We start from the raw sequence: 20687 nt of genomic DNA on the forward strand, positions 1-20687 counted from the left end.
TGACTACCCCATGAAATGAAATTCCATAGCTGTAAAAGGAAAAAAAAACTTTGACACTGGTGTATAATTAATAACATATCACAGAAAGAACTCTGTTTAGCAAAGTGCTGTCAAGGTTCTGCTTGTGAAGTAAAAACATGCTTTTCTCTCTGTGCAAGTGATTTGCAAAAGAAATGTAGTATGATTACTTTTCTTCCTGGTACTAGAAGTACTAGTGTTGATCTTTAATGTTTCTTCATGGGGCAATCCTGCATTGACTGAGCAGGGAATGTCACTTCAAACAGAACTCCAGCTCAGCTCTGGCAACTGTGGGGGTTTGCCCCTAATTTGAAATAATGCCAACCTACATGGCACACACGGTGTAAAAGGACATTACAATAAAATCTGCTTACACCTGCTCCTCCTGCTGAAGGCATTCTTGCCACTGTGTCATCTTGAAATATTCCTGAGATTTTCAGTGCATGTCCTGTGTCTAACATGAGCTCAGGGTAAAGGCACCTGTCACCTCTCATTCAGCTTTTTTTTCGAATGCAAATCTGTGCAGAAAAGTTAAATTATAAACAGAGATACTTTATCTAAATTCAATGAATGCCAACAAACCTGGCTCTAGGCTGGGGAAAGGTCCTGCCATTCCTGGCCTGGGTTCTGCTTAGATGTGCTCTTTGATATAAAATATGGATGAACAGAGTACCACTACACAGGCTGATTGCTCCTCTGAGCAGGAATTAGCTGGCTGCTCATCTTTTTCAAGTGCTCAGAATTTGCTCCAGGCACTGGATATCTTCTGTGACAAAAAGTTTTTTCCCAATTTAGAATGGTTTTATTTTGCTGACTTAGGACCTGTTCTTTGGGAAACCAGCAGTGCTGAGGATCTGTTGTTTATAAAGGAACATCATCAGTTCATTTCCTAACCCCAATGACAGCAGGATGAACTTTTGGAAGCCAGGGGATAGTTTTACATGCCATTAACTTCCTTGGTCTCCTACAGCATTGAACTGTGCTTGAAAAAGGTTTTTCCTATCAGCTGATTAGAAGCCCTTCTAAGCCAGCCAGTCATCTTCACAGCCCTTGCTTTCTCTTGGCACTCTAGATGAAGTTACAAAATGTGCTTATGGTCTTTCTTTGTACCTATCATCTCCCATGTTTCATATCAGGGGTATGCCTTGCCAGTGCAGAGCCCTTCCTGATAAATAAAATGCTAAATAAAGCTTAGCTGGAGGGAATAGAAATGGTGTTGATAGATGCTAATTCCCTGAAGTCAATGTAATAGTATCTTCTGAGGCTGTGTTAGTGACAGGAGGTTTGAAGAAGAAATGTTTGTTTCTGGAGAAAAAAAAGAAATACAGGATTAAATATTACACCTCTAGTGAGCAAAGAGGATTGTGCTGGAGGTACATGCCACTTGTGATAATAAAGAAATTTCTTATGATGTTGATGAGCCTTCATATCTTTAGTACTGTTCTGAGAACAAAGTATGCAACCAGAAAAAGAAATTGTACTAATTCATCTTTCCATCCCTCTCTTGATTTTTCACCTCATAAAAGTCATTATCTTGATTAATTCTGTATTCTCTCCAGTAAAAACTAAATTAAATAGTTTTGGATTCTATAGATGCAATACTATCTCCAAAAATTACTTTTCCTTATTTAGGAACAAATCATGTATTATGAAACTGATGATCTATAGTGACCTGGACTAAACAAAAACTATACTATCTTTCTTTCCGTCTTCTTCCTTCCTTCCTCCTCCGTCCCTTCCTTCCTTCCTTCCTCCTTCCTGTCCTTCCTTCCTTCCCTTCTTCCTTCCTTCCTTCCTTCCTTCCTTCCTTCCTTCCTTCCTCCTTCTTCCTTCCTCTTCCCGTCCTTCCTTCCTTCCTCCTCTTCCGTTCCTTCCGGTCCTTCCTTCCTTCCTCCTCTCCTTCCTTCCTTCCTTCCTTCCGTCCTTGCCTTCCGTCCTTCCGTCCTTCCTTCCTTCCTTCACGTCCTTCCTCCTTCCTTCCTTCCTTCTGCCTTCCTTCCTTCTTCCTTCCTTCCTTCCTTCCTTCCTTCCTTCCTTTTCCTTCCTTCCTTCCTTCCTTCCTTCCTTCCTTCCTTCCTTCCTTCCTTCCTTCCTTCCTTCCTTCCTTCCTTCTCCTTCCTTCCTTCCTTCCTTCCTTCCTTCCTCCTTCCTTCCTTCCTTCCTTCCTTCCTTCCTTCCTTCCTTCCTTCCTTCCTTCCTTCCTTCCTTCCTTCCTTCCTTCCTCCTTCCTTCCTTCCTTCCTTCCCCTTCCTTCCTTCCTTCCTTCCTTCCTTCCTTCCTTCCTTCCTTCCTTCCTTCCTTCCTTCCTTCCTTCCTTCCTTCCTTCCTCCTTCCTTCCTTCCTTCCTTCCTTCCTTCCTTCCTTCCTTCCTTCCTCCTTCCTCCTTCCTTCCTCCTTCCTTCCTTCCTTCCTTCCTTCCTTCCTTCCTTCCTCCTTCCTTCCTTCCTTCCTTCCTTCCTTCCTTCCTTCCTTCCTTCCTTCCTTCCTTCCTTCCTTCCTTCCTTCCTTCCTTCCTTCCTTCCTTCCTCCTTCCTTTCCTTCCTTCCTTCCTTCCTTCCTTCCTTCCTTCCTTCCTTCCTTCCTTCCCTTCCTTCCTTCCTCCTTCCTTCCTTCCTTCCTTCCTTCCTTCCTCCTTCCTTCCTTCCTTCCTTCCTTCCTTCCTCCTTCCTTCCTTCCTTCCTTCCTTCCTTCCTTCCTTCCTTCCTTCCTTCCTTCCTTCCTTCCTTCCTTCCTTCCTTCCTTCCTTCCTTCCTTCCTTCCTTCCTTCCCTTCCTTCCTTCCTTCCTTCCTTCCTTCCTTCCCTTCCTTCCTTCCTCCTTCCTTCCTTCCTTCCTTCCTTCCTTTCCTTCCTTCCTTCCTTCCTTCCTTCCTTCCTTCCTTCCTTCCTTCCTTCCTTCCTTCCTTCCTTCCTTCCTTCCTTCCTCCTTCCTTCCTTCCTTCCTTCCTTCCTTCCTTCCTTCCTTCCTTCCTTCCTTCCTTCCTTCCTTCCTTCCTTCCTTCCTTCCTTCCTTCCTTCCTTCCTTCCTTCCTTCCTTCCTTCCTTCCTTCCTTCCTTCCTTCCTTCCTTCCTTCCTTCCTTCCTTCCTTCCTTCCTTCCTTCCTTCCTTCCTTCCTTCCTTCCTTCCTTCCTTCCTTCCTTCCTTCCTTCCTTCCTTCCTTCCTTCCTTCCTTCCTTCCTTCCTTCCTTCCTTCCTTCCTTCCTTCCTTCCTTCCTTCCTTCCTTCCTTCCTTCCTTCCTTCCTTCCTTCCTTCCTTCCTTCCTTCCTTCCTTCCTTCCTTCCTTCCTTCCTTCCTTCCTTCCTTCCTTCCCTGTCTTTGCCATTCTCAATTTATCTGAAGTGGGAGAAAAGCAGCTGCATTGTAAATTGGATCTAAGAAAACCTAAGAAGTCTTTGATATTTTCTGTAGGAAGTGGATTTGGTTAGAAAAGACCTAAAAGTTATTAATATATTTATTTCTTGATGAGCTTGGCCAAGACATGTCACCCTTCTTATGCCCTGTTTTTCACATTCACAGGTGACACCAGCTTGTGTGAAGGACTTTGAGATGTGAAATGCCTGCTACAGAACATCTTTCCAGGCTTATTTTTGTTCTTGCTTTCCCTGCCATTGTGGTAAATTGATAGATAATCACAAAAAGGGACTTACAAGAAACAGACAGATCAAAAACACTTGCATCCCATATATATTTCTGGTTTTTTTCATCTTTGAAAACAACAGATTTTTCTGTTCTCTGCTAGCCAATATGGTATCCCAGGGAGTTTTCCTGAGAGACAGAGATAAAACCATGAAGATCAGGATGAAGAAAATTATTGGAAACCTCAGGTATCAGAAATACATATCAGTGGCCAAGAGACAAGACACGTTAAGGAGTTTTCCATCATGCAACAGAGACAATGCTGGAAGTGAGAAGTGTCCATTGTCTCTTTACAGCTCCCTTCCACAGAACAGCTGTGGAAGATGTCCTGCTGAGAGGGAGAGACAGAAGAGTCTCTCATGATGTCATTTTCACGTAGAGCAATTTGGGAGTAGCTGGGTGCCTTAGGTGTCTCTTGGGAAGGGGACTGGACAACCATTGCCACCCACATAGCAATGGAGCAAAAGAAGTGAATCTCTGTTCAGGAGAGTGAAAGCACTGAGGGTGTCTGAAAGCCTATGTTCACAAATTATACAGGAGAATTCATTTATTTGACTGCAAAACTCATGAACCTACTCAGTCTGAGTTTGTGTAGCTTCTACAGGAGGTCCTGCTGCCTATTTTGTAATATTTTTAACTTCAAATATGAGTGTGAAGAGTTAGTGAGAAATTGGCATCTTTAGCACAAAGTGCCTGTAAGCATAAAACCATGTAGCCTTAAGTCCTCCCAGAGATGCATTTTTTTCAGCTGCTATTTTTATGAATTACTTGTTTCTGTGCCATTTACGGTCATTTCCTTCCATAGAGATGTTATTTTGCAGTTGTTTAGTCCACAAAGCACAAACCTTCTCTGGCTTCTGCCTTAACTAACCAACCAGTATAAATTTCCCTTGAAATTCACAGCTGTCTTCACTGAATGTGGATAAATGAGCCTGCCAGGTTGAGCTGACTCTAAACTTTCTTGTCTTTGGGATGCAAATCCCTTTAAGTATATTTAGGCCATCTCTATTTGATTTTCATGGGACAGGGGGGAGGGAGAGAAACTAATTCTTCCATGAAGGAAAGAAAATGAAAAAGATGGGCTTGAAATCACTCTGTTCAAAGTCACTATCAAAGTCATCATGTTCCATTCAAGAACCCAAGGATGCTGGGCTTCTGTTTTCCTTGTTAGTGTAAGAAAAAGGATTTCTCTCCATTGTTTTCATCTTTCACTTATGATTTAAACTGTATTGGGGTTGTGACTGGTAGGTATCAGAAACTCATGTACATTCCAGTGACTGGCTCAAATTCCAAAGGCAAACAGCTGTTACTTAGATGTTTTTAATGCCTGACTAAAATTTTTCATCAAATTCCTCACCACTTCCCACATTCTTTACCTTCCTGGCCTGGATACCCAGAAATCTGTTTCATTTAAAATAACATTGGCCTGACACAAAGTCTCAGAGCACCACTTAAAACTGCCCAGCTCATATTTAATTCATATTTGGATTTCCCCAACTGGAGATGCTTAAGTATATATTATGGCCAGCAAACTGGAAAGCCTCAGATATTCAAGTGCTGTATAAATAACTCTTAATAACACAAAGATAAAGTATTTGCTGTACTTCTTAGGCCTCCTCCAACTCATAGGCAGAGGCAGAAATGGGATAAAAACCAGTGCAGTGCTCAGAAAGTTCATTTCAGACATGATCATCCTTAACACAAATTCCTCCTTACTGCTGGTTTATATAATAACTTCTTCCAACTTTATGGTACAGTCACACTCCCAGCCTGCCTTAATGTAAATGAAAAATCAGATTTTGATGTGTAATATTGAAAAAGTTCTATGGTAAAATGTAGCTGTAAATTTTATTGTAAAAATGGAAGAGTTCTCATCTTGACAGATGATAAAATGTATAATGCACTGTGTGCAGAGGGCTGGTGCTGGCTTTGCAGAGGTGGAACCAGAGCTGATACTATGCAGCAAGCTGTCTGTCAGACTTTGTAAAAAAGGCATATTTTAGGGTGTTTCTGGATAATAAGGTCTCCTGAGCTCTTTGCAGCTGGATTTCTGTGATCATGTTTTCAAGAACATTCAAAATGCAGATAGGGGAGGAGAAATGGGTGCAATTTTCATTAGCAGTTGGGGTTATTAAGCAGCTATTATTAGGCACCAGTTCTTCCCAAAAAAGGACACCATTAAAAATCTGGCTTATGGCATTAAAGATAAAAACTGCAGAACTAGCTAGAACCAAAAGCCTTAAAAGTTCAAAAGCTTTTTAAAATATGTTGCTTAATTCCAGAGGGGATCATATGAAGAACACAGCTGGATTGAGATCATATAAAGGATTTCTTAACTTGTGGTTAGGATGACTTTCATAATCTACTTGTAACTGCTGTTTGTGAGCAGCAGGACCATGGCAGAGCATGCTCCAAAAACTCAAACAAGTGTAAAGGAAAGTGAAGATTACTGATGACAGCTGGAACTAAATATCATAAAAAGTTATTTGATGGAACCGTGCTGTGATGGAATCACAGTGCAAAATGTGAGGGCACTGCTTAGACTTTTCCCACATCTTAATGGAGAAAAGAGTTATAAAGATAAATTATTTAGGCAGACAGGCTCTATATTCCACTTCTTAACCAGTGCTTACAAGACTAAAGAAATCTTCTCCAGCTGAAGACATTTACTGTGGTAAGTACAGAAGTTTTATGAGGAGTGACAGCAGAATTTTAACTCTGTGCCCATTCCTCTACTGTTCCATGAGTTTAGTCTTGCCCAGTTTAATACAGCAAGCTCTCCCTGATTCCAGGATTGCATTTTTTGGCACTTAGCCAAATCAGACACCATGGTTCATATTTTATATTTATACTTCAAGTTCTGATGTGACAGAGGTTTCCAATTGGATGCAATTTGCTGTGCTGAAAAGTGTGCTTTCAAATATTTTTAAATATTTTATAGATTAGCACCCAAAAGGAAGCAGAGCCAGAAGAAAAGTAACTGCTACATAGCTTCCTTTCTGTGACTGCTGATGAATTAATGATTATTGTTTTACATCTCTTATACCAATAGCAGGTATGAAAAGCTTTAATATTCAGGATACCCAAAAATGTTAGAAAAGGGAGGTGACAGTGGATTCCTAGGTAAGTTTCAATGAGCAGGACCAGTCACTGGGAGAGGGGGAATTGTGAGTCACCTCTTAGGGCAGGCAGTAACTCATCTCCTGGGAGCATCCTATGTCATCTGCAGGCAAGGGGAGCAAGGGACCTGGGGGTTTTCTTTTCCTACTTGTTTAATTTGAGCCCACCAAATAGTCAAAACTGTGTGTGTGTATTCACCTGTGTGTATACAGAGGATGGGGTAGGAGAGAGAGGGAGAAAGTAAACACATGGTTTATATATTTGGATTTGTAAAAGGGTAGAGAAATCAAAAGTGTTTGATCTTAGAATGACAAATAAAAAAAAAAACAAACCAAAAAACAAAAAATTAAATACACACAGCTGTTCCTCCTAAGCAGGAGAGAAAGGTATCCAAGAACCCAGTCCACCATAAGCTGCTGATCAGCCAGACCAGCTGTTATTTAATTCAGCTGTCTCTGAAGTATTGAGGGCTGTTGGAGTGCCCTGAAAATCAAAAGGTTGGACTTATCTAAATCAGATATGTTACTTTCTTCCTCATCTTTTTCCTTTTAATAGAGTTTCCATTTGACATTTGTTTTGGTTTGTTTTATGTCTTCAGTTTCAATATTTCAGAAAGCAAAGCAGTCTGGAGTTAAGTGGTGTACAGAGCCTGATTGATCTTCTTCAAGCCTCTAAAGCTATCTTCAATGACTGTCATATTAGTGGGATAAAGAAAGGCACAGTGCTCCACAGGGCTGGTTTGCAGTTTTTCTGTGCTGTGCTCTGAAATAATTTCTCAAGGATTTAACTGGATGCTGAAACAGCAGTTTAAAAATTCTTTGTTTTGATCTGAAATACCTGATAGGACACACGGATTTTCTGGAGTACTTCTTTCTGTGTTTTTATTATTTTTATTTCTTTTACCAGCCTGAATGACTCTATTTATCTGTGTGGTGAATAGGTAATAAATGTTAGGCTACAGATGAAGACAAAATCCTGAAGTGATTTGGGCATAAGGAAAAAGCAACAAAGGCAGAGTGGAGAAAAAAAGAAATAATCTGAGACCAAATATTATTTATGCTTTTACACTGTTTAAACATATATTTATCAACAAACATCAGTGCAAGCCAGCTATAATTTTGCCCTGTTGTTAGCCAGTTGCAAAAGCTCAGTCCCTTTTTCCTTGTTAGCTATTGGAATAGGATTCTGAGATAAGAACAATGGCATTTTCAAAAAAATTTGTTTATTAGTAAAGGCTGGTGCCTGTCCTGTATGTTACTATAGTCCATACTTACTCAAAATTCACAATAAATCGTCCCCCCAGTCCAAGCTGCTCATTCATGCGATTGCTACCTGAGATCTTTGGAAGTTCAAAACTCTCATTCTTTTCTCTCTAAACATTATCCTTTGTAATTTTACTTCTAACAGTGAGCACAATGTCCCAGTATAATCAGCAATGAGCCAGGGTCCCAATGGCTTTTCCACTTCCTTTTGACATCTTCAAGCTATTTTGGATTAGGGGTGCTGTGTCTTGCAATGTGGAGCCCTCAAAGGCTGCAGTGTTTTCTGCACTTGGTTATTAATTGACCTGTGACAGTGACATTGATGTTGTGGTGGCAAACAGATGCAGATTGGAAATTAATGTATTGAGCTTGATAGTTATGGAAGAGTTTAGAAGTCAGGCCATCCAAGCTCTATTAAATTACTTCATAAAAGCAGAGGGAAAGTATCTAAGAAGCATGAGAAAACCTTGGATTACCTTATTTTTATTTGATACTTAATGGAAACATAAATATTTCAAACCCATGAAGTTATTAACTAAATTAACCAGAATTATTTTAAAGGTACAATTTGCTCAGCTAGATCATCAGTCAAGCAATCTCTATTTAAACTGGTGGAGCTCTGTCATTGTACACAGCTTGAGCTCTTCATCATATCTTTTCTAAACATAACTGCTTTTAGAGCTTGAGGGTGTTTTTGTGACATCTACATACATGTTTTTCCAATGACTTAAGAACCATAAAATCATGTTTAATATGTTAGGAAAAAAACAAAAAACACTTAGGATAACTTACCATTCTGTAAAGTTTATCCTCCAGATCCTGATTAATTCTTTGTAAGGCTAGGTAATTGTTTTGTATCCTAAAACAAAGATGATATCATGTAACTGAATGCATTGCTTTCCATGTTGCTTTTTTACCTGTATTTTCACATCAGTACAGAACCTTGGCTTGCACTACTTGAATTCTATTTGCTTATCACTCCTGTTACCAGTCAGTGGTTGCTTTTGAAATGCAATTACCACCTGCTTCCTAAGAAAACTTTCAAATATTTTTATCATATTTTCTTACTATATTTGGCAGCAAATTCCAGGAGGAAGTGAAGATATGTTAGTTGTTCTGCACTTGTGTGCAGACACACATTGCAGCCTAGGAACTTGCACTAGGTAATTATAGTTTTACATCAGGCTCAAGAATAGTATGTAAGGGAGGAAGCTTGAGCTCTAGGCTTAGGCAGCACAAAAAAAGATTTATTGTGAAATTACAGCAGAATCCTAATGACTGTAGCAACATGTGGGCATCAACATGTGATTTAGAAGAGAATATTTCTTCTTTCAACAAAAGTTCAAGAAGTTGCCTGTTTTTTCCAGGAAATATATTTAGATAGCTTAGCTGAGAAAAGATGGGTATTTATTTTTATCAGCACTTAGGGACTGAATGAACTCACAAAATGAGGCTTCCCTACTTATTCCAGAGCAACACACCAAAGAAAAGTTTCAGCCTGCACATCTTTAGGTTACTTAGATGGTAACCTTGGTATTGTAATGAACAAGCTGCACAGCCTGTGGGAAAACCATTGGTGTTTTGGAAGCAGCTGTGGCTTTGTCTCCACAGAGCCTAAGGAGGAGAGCTCCTTGTTCATTAGTACCCATCACCTCAGCATGATGTATAACAAATGTAAAGCAAATGGTAGAAGCTCAGCTGTGAAAAGTTTGTCTGAATAAATCCATGTGACTGTACTGATCAATAGGTCACAGGATTTTCAGCAGTGAGGAGATGTCAGGTAATGTGCAAGTGTGAACTCAGATGTAATCCACAGTTACACAGCAAAACACTCTCCCTCTGAAGAGTCTGGGTGTAGTTTCTGTGGCTATCAGGATGGGACTGGGATTAAAGAAGTCTCTCTGTTTATCACTGGGTTGGGAGTGGCTGCTGGAGCTGGAATGAAGATGTTTCCCAAGCAGTCAAAGGCTCCAGCCCAGCCCTGGCTGGCAATGCGATGCTTATCTCGGCTTCTGTTGCCATGGAGATTTTCCTTCCAGCTAAATGATCAGAATTCTCCATTCAGGGCAGGCCAGTGACAACAACTTGCAGTGCCCCTCTTAAGGGATGCAGAGCTGGCTGGGGCTGCCAGCATTGCAATCACATCTGCTGCACAGGCCTGGCAGGGGATGTCTGTGCCAAGGACATCTGCTCTGTGCACATAAATAATGCCATCCCCGTGGGTGAACCTCCTCGGGGTGCCAAGGGTCAGCCCACAGTCAGGGCAGCCACTTCCAAAATGCACTGCAAGCCTGGGGAGAGTCTCAGTGCTGCCTTTGTTTTACAGAGCTGCAGAGCAGAGACTTCCTTCCTGAGAGGAGGATCTGTGTAAAGAGTGTTTGCAAGGTGGGGACCCAAATGGGCTGAAAATCTCTGGCACCTGTACTGTGAGACTTGGTCAATACTCACCAATTCTCACAGTGCTATTGTGTTTGTGTCCAGTGACTTAAAGGATGGACTGAAGTTTACAATTCTCTGCACTGTCCATGCTCCTCACAGCATTTACCACTTAGCCAGTCTATAGACATTGATTTGTGCAGCTCTAGGTTTACCTGGGATTTCCCCAGCTGTCATCACAACAGAGACAAATCTCAGGGTATTCTATACCCATCTTTTCATGGTACAGAAGATAGCAGAGGTGATCTTGATAAAGGAAGGGTAAAAATGGCTTTGTCTGCGGCTGCTCAGCACAAAAAATTTTGTTTTGCTAGTAAGGATGCATGCCATTATGCAGGAAGAAAGGATTTAGAGAAGTAAAAGTGCCCCAGCATCTTCTCTGTCATGGTTTATATTTTTTGTCTAGCAAAACAAAATAGAACAGGTTAAATTTGCTTTGCACCCAGGCATTCTGTGGTTCAAGTGGAGGTGGTGTAAAAACTGATTTAAACATTAGCACCCGCAATGCCCTAAAAGTTTGCATGGGTTCAAAAGCACTTGCATAACTTCCTGAAAGTCAAGGGGAGAAAAAATGTGGTTCAAGGCTTTTCTAGCCCAGGTGCCCTTGTACCCTGCAGTGGTTACTGATGTGGACAGCTCAGGAGAAACCCTGCAGGTTCCCTTTCCTTTCCAAAACTTTGCAACCACGAATAAAACCAGCATTAATTGCTACTTGGATAGCAGGCTTATCATGGTAACAATGAGTTTGTTCCTCAGCTCCTGTCTCCACTTTTTCTCTTGATATGGATGGTTGAAATGTTGATTATCAGTAATTATTTTTCAATGACAACACTTCCATGCCATACATGGTGTTGAGGGGTTTTGCAAGAGTTTATCACAATCTACTTCTCACTTTGTAGCTTCTTTTGCCTTTGCCCATCAAATTTTTGTATGTTTTGGAGAAAGTATCCCACAAACTCTAGTTCTCTAACACATTAATTTTGCACTGAGAAAATGACCACCTCCTCCCAGTACAGTCAAATCAAATTAAAAAAAAAAAAAAATCCACAGTAAGTAGGAAGCTGAGCTTCAAAAAGTGTTTCTATTGAGAACAGTATGCAAAGGGAGTCAAAATAAGCACAAACACATACACATGTACACAAGCACATATACATGCACGTATATGCATAAACCCCAAATTGGAAATTCACTGTGCCAAAAGAAGTGTCAGCAAATGTAGGTGGCAAGGAGAGAAATGGACTCAGAAATACATGGGAGAAAAGTGTTAAAAGGATAAAAGAGGAAGAGAATCAGATCAATCTTTAGGCAAAACTGTAAGATAAAGGGAAGGGGAAATAAAGAATAGGTAAAATTATTCAAATTTGAAAATGATCTGATGAGCAAATGGTAACTTAACCTTGTTTGCAGAAAAATGCACCCAGATTGCCTGAACATTGTGAAGTATGAGACATTTTAACCTTGTAAATCTGGCTTTGAAAATAAAACAAAGGGCAGGCTTCACTATGCTGCAAAACTGCAATAATGGAACGTGAATTGATAACCTATCATCAGGTGTTGATGTATTTTTGTGTTGTTCATATCATTAGGAGATATTCATGTGATTCAGGTGCACATATGTGCATCCAGTAAACAAATGTTTGGATTCTTTACCAAACAAGGGTCTCCTGAAGCTCTTCTGACCACGCTGAACATGTCAGGTGTGTGCTCTAACCCACCAGACAACTCCTCCCTGGGGCTGCAGATCACCACTGGAGAGGGAGTCTGAAAAACCTCTATTTCTCTGCTTCCACTCAATCTCAAGCCCTCTTAAGGCTATGAAATATATCTAAAGTAAAATAGTCTTGGGCTGACTTTCTTTAAAGAAGGGAATTTCTACTAGAGTGTAGCTGGCTTTGAAAAGTGACTCTTGAAAGAGCAGCTTTTTGGTAAAAAAAATTCTTTCCCTGTTATCCCAAGTTATGCCAATATCCTTATGAAAACAATAGTTTTTCTTCCAGGGTTCCTGTAAGGAACACCCCTTCAGTCTGTGAAATGCCTTGCTTTTGGTGAAATAATTGTATGTGTGGGCTAATCTCAGTGCTAAATATATGCTGTATGAGGTTACTTTTCATGCCTTAAAATAACTCTACTTTCTGTTAAAAGATTAAATGGGGACCTCATCAAGTTATTGCCCAGGGCAGGGCCTGAAGGAAGAAACCCAAAATGAACTTTGGAGTCCAGGTGTGGTTCCAAGTTTGGATTTTGAAATTTTTTTAGATTTTAACTTATAAAAGCTGTGCTGACCATGTCAGATAAGGGACCACTGTGAGGAATATTAAATCCCTTCTCTTTTCAGTCACTTTTCAAAGCTGAACCTAAGCTTTACAGTTATTATTTTCAAGTCTAGTTAGCGCTATTCTCCCACTGAGGAAAAAGAAAGAGGCCATCTCTAATGTTTGTAGAGAGGTTGAAAACTTGACCATGGAGCCACACAAGTGACCTCCTCTCTTGAGTAAAACTGGGGGGGCTTACCAACAGCACAGGGAATTCTGGATAAAATAAGACAAAGAAACTCAGAAAGGACTACAAAAGGATAGTCATTCATCCTCTTGGGAAAAAAAAATTGCACTTCACAGAAAAGGAAATTTAATAACAGAAATGTTCTCCACTGTGCAAGTGGGATCTTGTTACACAGGGCCTATTCATTCATGGGGGGATGAATTTCTCTCCTTGTGCAGTGAATAAAGGAAGAGACACATAATTGAAACTAATGCCACTTCTTTGTTTTTCTCATACTGATTTTCCTCTGTGACATGTTGCTGACAAGCTTTTGGATGACAGGTTTTTTTCAGACATTATTCTTATCCAGGTTGACAAATCTAGATGTTCAGGATGCCTTGCTATTCTCAATAGAAACATTTTTAAAGCTCACCTCGTAAAATATTTTTGGCTTCCATTATGATATGTCTTCAGGGGAGTAATCACCTGCCTGAAACATAATTTTTAATATAAGTTTTCTTCATAATAGGGTACAATGTTCCATTAGAATATTGGAAATTCAGTTCTGCTAATGTGATGTTCTGGTATGAGTGCTAGACTTGGCCTGAGTTTCCAGGGGGTGTTTAACTCATTGGTGCCCAGTGCAGTTGACTGACTGGGAAGCCCATCTGTTTTAACAGAAGGGGGATGGTCTTTTTGGGCAGTTGCTTTATGGCAGCCCCAATTCATCCTTCAAGAGAAAAGGGCACCAGTGTTTCCTGTCCTGGAAAGTATTGAAGCAAAACTACATCAAGAATAAAGTTACTTTCAGTGAAAAGTGAAAAGATAGGAAAAATATTGTTGACAAAAAAAGTAAATGGACAATGTCCAGACTGCTCCTGATAGATGTGTATAGATTTCAAAATCACCATGACATCTGCATATTTTAGTCTCAATTTGAGGAGCATCCCCAATTAGAGAAGCATTTAAGTTATAAGACCACAGTAGGCTATTTACTAAATTGAGACCTTTCAGACTCATTCTGTTTAAAATTTGCATTAAATGATTTGGTTGACTCAGTTTATTGGTGCTTTCTGTCATTGTTTCGGTTTGGCTTATGTAAATAATGAAAAGTATTTCTTTGGGTATTGCCCTGGAATGATTTATTCTGAATTTCATTTTGAGTCATCCAATGAATTAATCAAATATTCCATGAAGATATCAGTTTAAGATAGTCTCACAAGACATGCAAATACATTCCTGCATAAGTAGATAATTCTAGTTTCAGAAGTTTTGAAAACAAATGAAAAATGGGTATTAAGAATCATGATAAAATTTAGGCTAAACCTACAGACCATTTTAATCAGAGTGCATGCTTAACATAATTTATCATTAACATTAACTAGGTTCCTGATTTGCAACAGCACTGTATCACAGCTAAAACAGTTTTAAATAACAGCTTTTCAGCATCATTACATTCTGCTTGAGACTAAAAAAGAAATTATTTGCTATACTATAATGCAAAATGTCTTAATATGATTTCAACTGAACATAGTCTCAGCTTCAAGTGATGGAGAGCCAAATTTTATTCTCTCATATCAGTTTAATGAACTCTAAACAAAGAAAATGTGCTAAGTCATAAAAAAAATCTGTATATATAGAGTATAAATAATATATGTATATATATGTAGTAGGTTTATAACCGTTGTTTGTGTAACTCCATATGGCACTACCCCATATGTATATTTATACATAAATAATGTCATATTTGCACATATATAGGTGTATTCCTATTTGCATATTTGTTTTTAGTACAGAGACATTTTACATATCACATGTGAATAACTTCATGTGGCATGTAATATGTATTCAGAAAAATACATTCATATATTATATATGAAAGACAATGTGCAATCAAAAATAATAAATCATGTACGCTTGCAACTGTGTTTGGTTTTACTTACATCGGTCTTTAATACAGTCATTCTTAAAATTCTAGTAACTCAGTTCATTTTAAAAAGTTCATTACTAACCTTCTCAGTTTTTCAGTTACTTTTTCAAGTTCCTCCTGAGCACGTCTCAGTTCTATTTCAAGGTACTGACGTGTAGAATCAAACTCCGTTTCAAGCATTTCCAGCTTATGGGTAGTGTACGATAGGCGCTTTCGTAATTCCCCCTTCTGTTCTTGCAAAGTGCTAGAAAAACAAAGACCACAGCTGTAGAATTTAGCTGCTCCCAAAAAGCTTTTTATGATCCACTCTTTGACCAGCTCCCTAGAGTAGAGCTTGGCCTCAAGCCAGAGAAGTGTGCTTAATTTGTTTACTGCACTTTGAAAATCTTCTGATTCAGACAGCTGACTATCTTCCATCTGTCCTTTCTGGTGCATTTATTGCTACTACCTCATTATCCAGAATGGAATATACTGTGAAAGAATCTTCATTAAAATACAAAACACAGCCTAGAGTTTGGTTTCACACAGGACCTTCCATTTAGAATTATCTAACCGTAATGCTGATTGAAGCAGCAGGTCTCCATAAAGCAGCAACAATAAACTGTGCAAAAATATTTCCTTGCCTAAAATCCAAATTACAGTTCTGTGGAGGAAGAAATTTTTGTCTTATTTGATTCTTTTTCACCCCAGTCATTGCCACAGAGATGCCAGAGACCTTATTGTTCAGCATTACATTTGGAGAATGGAAATCTATTAATAATATCACAATTTTAAGGTTGTAATCTTTCCCTTTTTCTCCCACTTATTTGGGAGCCAAGGCTTTCCAGACTCAGGTGTAATCCCTAATCTTCACTAAAGAACTTATGCCCTGATTGTAAACTATATTGAACTATCTTCAGCTACATTCTTAAACAAAACAAAGCAGAGATTCAGGTGAGTCACCCAGCATATGCCTTAATTCTTATCTGCGCAATGGAGAGTTTTGTATCTTTGTCTACTTAGTTTGCAAGCTCTTCAGTCTTCTAGCATGGTGCCAGTTGAACAGCAGGATGGGATTCCTGCCAGGGCTGGCATCTCTGGAGATGACTGGAACTTGGTTTATACACTGGAGCTGATCTCTCAGCTCCAGGTGGGAGCTCTGTGGAACTGGGGTCTGCCATCACCTCGACACAGTGCTGCCACGGGATGCATTGTGTATTGCCTTACTTTTTTAATTTATTTTTTTAATCATATGATAAAAATAGTTCTTCATAAATGAATGGCAAATCTTGATTCCCTTTGATGTCAAGTGAGTGCTGCCATCAGCTGCAGCAGAATAATGTTTTGGGTCTTTAATTAGACGAGAGTTGGGAACAACATGTCAGTCTTCAAGGAGCACTTATCTGAGCTGTCTACAGTGTGACTGGCTTCTCCTCTACAAGCTGTGATAGGAGCTCAGTAAGTTAATGCAAAAGCCTTACAATTGCTGCTTGCTTGATCCATGCAGCTCTGAGCAAGAAGCAGCCTGATGTTTTGCCAACACGGCGCTCTATTTCAATTGCACATATTGCGTGGTTGCAGTTATACTTCAATTACCACTTGTGGTTATATTATCTTAAAATAATATATTCTAATTCAGATATTTAATGTAGCTCCACTTAATATAACCATTTAATTTTTATATTTTGCTGGGTGAATTAAACCCTGAAGTTATCTAGGGAACTGGGAGCCCATGCTGCTCATTTCTATATGTCCTCATTGATGATGTAACCACATCGTGCCACCTTTCACTTGCTCTGCTTCTGGCTTGTTCCTGCTTCTCCTCTGCTCATCTTGGGAAAGAAGAGTGGTCAGTTTTCCTTTCTGTAGCCTGGAAACTCAGATTTTCTTCTGTAAAGTGCCAGTTAGAGTGTCAGAACTGTTTAGAGTCTTCTGTCTTGTTTAGAGCAAGTCTTCTGCTGTTCTAAAAATCTAACTACTAGGATTTGTGTGAAAGTAGGCAGTAGGTCCTCCAGCTAGGATTTTGGATAAAAATGCACAGGCTGAGGCTGCTGGGCAAGTGCAGTTAATGCAAGTTAAAGCAGATCAGGGAAAGTTAGAGCATCGTGCTGCACTGGGAAGTTCTGGACAGAGGGAGCACAATCTTTGTGATGAAGAGGAGCTATTGGGATACAAATATAATGGTAGTTCCAGGATGTTTAAGTTAGTAATAATTGTACACAACTTATTAAAAGAGGAAAAAGGGGAAAGTTAATCACCTCAAATTACTTTGATTTTTCTTCCTTGTGTAGGTACTTCTTGCTTTGGGTCTTAGTTGTGAGAAGATTAAGCAGGAGGAAAACCCCTGACTCCTCAAATGAAGTTGTTTCTGCATAGCCCAGTGGGCCTAGCCCTGTCTATGTGGGAAAATTTGGGTTAAAAATCTGAGTTCTGTGTAACGCTTGATCCTGAAGTGGAAGGCAGTGCTGGTCTCAGATGCCAAAATGTGCTTTCAGATTCAGATCTGGACAGTTTTTGGTAGGTTTTGGCAGACTGAAGTTTATGCTAGAAGAATAAATTTCCAGTTCACTTTCTCCCTTGAAATTCACTTAAAAGTACTTGTATTCTTGAATTCTTAGCTTTTGGAATGAGATTATTCAATCCATTAAAATCAGGATTATTCTAGTGAGGTTTACTGAAACAGTCTATATACATGGACTCTTCCATGATGTTTTGGGTAGTAAACCATAGGTGAAGCTTTGTTCAAAAAAAAAAAGGACAAGCTCCACTGATTAAAGCATAACTCAGGCAGCTTCAAAGGTGAAGCTTATTCTCAACCAGAAAACCATAATTCTGAGAAGTTATACTCATTTCTACCCATGCTGAAAAGATGGGGTGATATTTTAAACTCTCCCAAACCTAGGAGAACCCCTCCTCACTGTGTATTTTGAGTCATCTGATCTGTGTTAAAACAGCAGATTGTTTTTGAGAGGACATATAATTTCTGGATAGGAAATAATTCCTGATTTATGATGGGATTATTTAGGATACAATAGGAGATGCATAACAGTGAATCCTCATTAAAATACAAGTTATTAGATGGAAAGGCAAGAATTTTAGAAGGAAATTACGTTCTGACACAAATATGCTGAGTGGCAAAAAAACTTATAGTCACTTTTACTGAAGAAGAAAAAAGAAAGAGAGAGAGAGAAAAAACCCAGTTGGGAAAGTGTTAAACCATCTGCTTTAATATCCATCTTGAGTCAAGCAAGTTCTGGAAAGATAGCAAACTTTAAGCAATGGCACAACTTACACTCGTGAATGGCACAACAGGGAAATTTTCCCAAATCTGAGATTGTAACCATTGAATGGGTACTAATAGCTGTAGCACTGAGAGCAGATTTCCCAGGATTCCCAAGATGGCTTTGATTTCTGCATGATTTGAGCCTTATCTGGATACATTACTGGTAAATCCTGAAGTTTTCTCTTGATTTTGGCTCTATATGAACAAGTATCTAAGGAGCAAAGGCAAAGTAAGTGAGTGAAACAGCAGAAAGAGTAAGAGGATGCAATGTATCTGCATCTCTAATAACAGGAGGAGAGTCTCAATTTTTGTTTTGAACTAATCTAAGGTATATAATGAGATTTTTCTTTGTCTGTTTTGGTGGATTTTTTTCCCCCCTATCTCATGAAACAGATGTTGTTTCTCTGAAAACCTTGCCCTTACCATTATCTTCCAGTGTTATCACATAATGACATGCTTGGATTCTCATTCCTTATGCTGTGTTGTGTTTTTTGTTCTAGAAATCTGAGGTTTTCATGAGGAGGGTTTAATTTTGTTCTGTACCACTGTAAATTTTATAGTGGTAATTTAATCAGAGTGGAAAAGAGGGAAAGGATGAAAAGTCAAAACATGGAGTCACAAAGTCAACCATTTAGCATTTTCCCTTTTCTTCAACAAACCAACTCCATAAATTAGTTGCATTTTGTTTCTGCTTGTCACATACCAATTAATTAGAAAAGCTCATTGCACAATTTTTTAATGCTACTAAATCACTGTATCTCTGATCAATAATTTATGTTCTATGGATAGTTGATCCTCATGGTTCTTTCGTTTTATATATATGCAAAACTAAGGAAATAATTAAATGGAAGAAAGTACAACCAGGAGAAAGGACAGGACATACTTGCAAATAAAAAGTATTCTGGTAGTGTTTTGTCTTAGCAATCTGATAGTGCTGTATCTTAGAAAAGGCAAATCCTATATTCCATCATCTTCCTGCAATTCTGATAGCTTCAAGGAATATGGAATTACAGGGCAGGCTAAGGCCCTGTGGATTATTCCATCCTTAGCATAAGGGGTTGCCTACTTCTTTTAATGTTCTCTAATGCTCTGCTCCTGTGACAATCAGAGGTCTGCAAGTCATTACCCACTCTGCTTCATTAAAATATTTCTTTAACAACAAGGACAGTAAATACAATATTAAATATTTAGACTGGTGGAAAAAAAAAAAACTCTCAAGGGAAGCTACTTTCAAGGTTATTAAAAACAGGCCTTTAAACTCTCCAAAGTATTATTTTCACTGATTAGCTCTGTTTATATTCATAAAAAGTATAAAACAGATGAAACATCTATTTGCACAGAAATTTGTGTCCACAGACATTATCTCAGCCTGCAGCTGTTAGTCAGGGTTAAGCTGTAGTGCTGGCTGGAGAAGCTCCAGGTGAGCATATTCCCACTGGGTTTCAGACAAAGCTGAGATGCCACAGGATAAGGGCCTATTCTGAGGAAGGTGTGCTGGAAAACAAGCAAGTTTTCACTGTACCTGTCTGATCTTCTGCCAGCTCATCTGCCTGGCAGATGGGCTGGAGACAAAGGATGCTGGCATGCAAAGCTGAGGATGCTCAGTTGCCTGGAGGGCAAGGGATTTCTGAAGCCTTCTGCCTTCAGGTGGCCCACAAAGAGGGTGCTCCCTGAACCTTTATTCCATAAGAGTTGATGTCCATGGATCTGCCCCATTAGTGGAGCATTCCAGCAGCTCCAATCTCTACCTCACTGGTCAAACTGCTTCAGCAGCACTTTCCACACCTGCCTGCCCACCAGGGCTTTAGCCATGGATGGTTCTGCACTGTTGTTTAAAACCAGAGCAAACACCAGAGCAAACACATTTTTTTTGAAGCACGGGAATCTCTCTGAATGGACTGATTACATTCCTTCACACTGATGCTGAAGTGAGTGAAAAAGAATTTGATTAACGGTATTAAGAGGGAAATCGGCAATGAAAAGAATGTGAAACAAAGGCAAGATAGATGCCCATGCTAAATATACTGAAAAACACCCTATTGAAGGTTCTCTTTTCTGGGTAGTGAAACAGAAGTTTTAATGCAGCTGTGAAATCCTAAGTAGAACTAATTGCATTTTGTGGGTAATAAGCCTGTCTTGGAAGAAATAACATGTAAGAAGCAACTAATCTGGACTGGGATTTGGATCTCTGAGTTTTGAGCATGGCTTTGACAAAGGTTATACCACTCAAGAGAGTTAAGGCAAGACTGAGCTTGCCTATTGCTGGTCAGTTCTGGCTCCTGTTCATAGTTAAGAGCAGGCACTACCAGGATGAAATTAATCTGACCTATTTTAGAAGCCTACTTTTAGATGAGTTGACGTAAATCTGGAAGTATCCACTTCCGTTAATTACAAAGGGAATCTGGTCAAGCATCTCAGACGCAGACAATCACATCTCATCAGATAACTCCCCCTCTCCCTGACTCAGTTCTGTGTGTATGGGATGAGGTAACAGTATTTCCTTTCTTGTTTGCTTAGATGGCGTGGGGGCCCACAAAAATGAACC

At 39.4% G+C, this 20687-nt stretch overlaps 1 protein-coding gene across 4 annotated transcripts in view; it reads right to left on the minus strand.

Moving 5' to 3' along the window:
• BEGAIN (brain enriched guanylate kinase associated) overlaps positions 1-20687 on the minus strand; it is a gene marked incomplete at its 5' end in the record, with an annotated part of 145855 nt that overhangs the window by 43892 nt on the left and 81276 nt on the right. For 2 of the 4 annotated variants that reach the window (XM_079308175.1, XM_079308177.1), the window contains 3 exons: positions 8829-8895; positions 13384-13440; positions 14963-15124. In XM_079308175.1, coding sequence (XP_079164301.1) covers positions 8829-8895; positions 13384-13440; positions 14963-15124 — 286 coding nt within the window. The remainder of the gene's footprint in view (positions 1-8828; positions 8896-13383; positions 13441-14962; positions 15125-20687) is intronic. The other 2 variants (XM_079308174.1, XM_079308176.1) reach the window with 1 other exon arrangement.

Source organism: Erithacus rubecula (genome assembly GCF_903797595.1).
Source record: "Erithacus rubecula genome assembly, chromosome: 6".
Taxonomy (NCBI): domain Eukaryota; kingdom Metazoa; phylum Chordata; class Aves; order Passeriformes; family Muscicapidae; genus Erithacus; species Erithacus rubecula.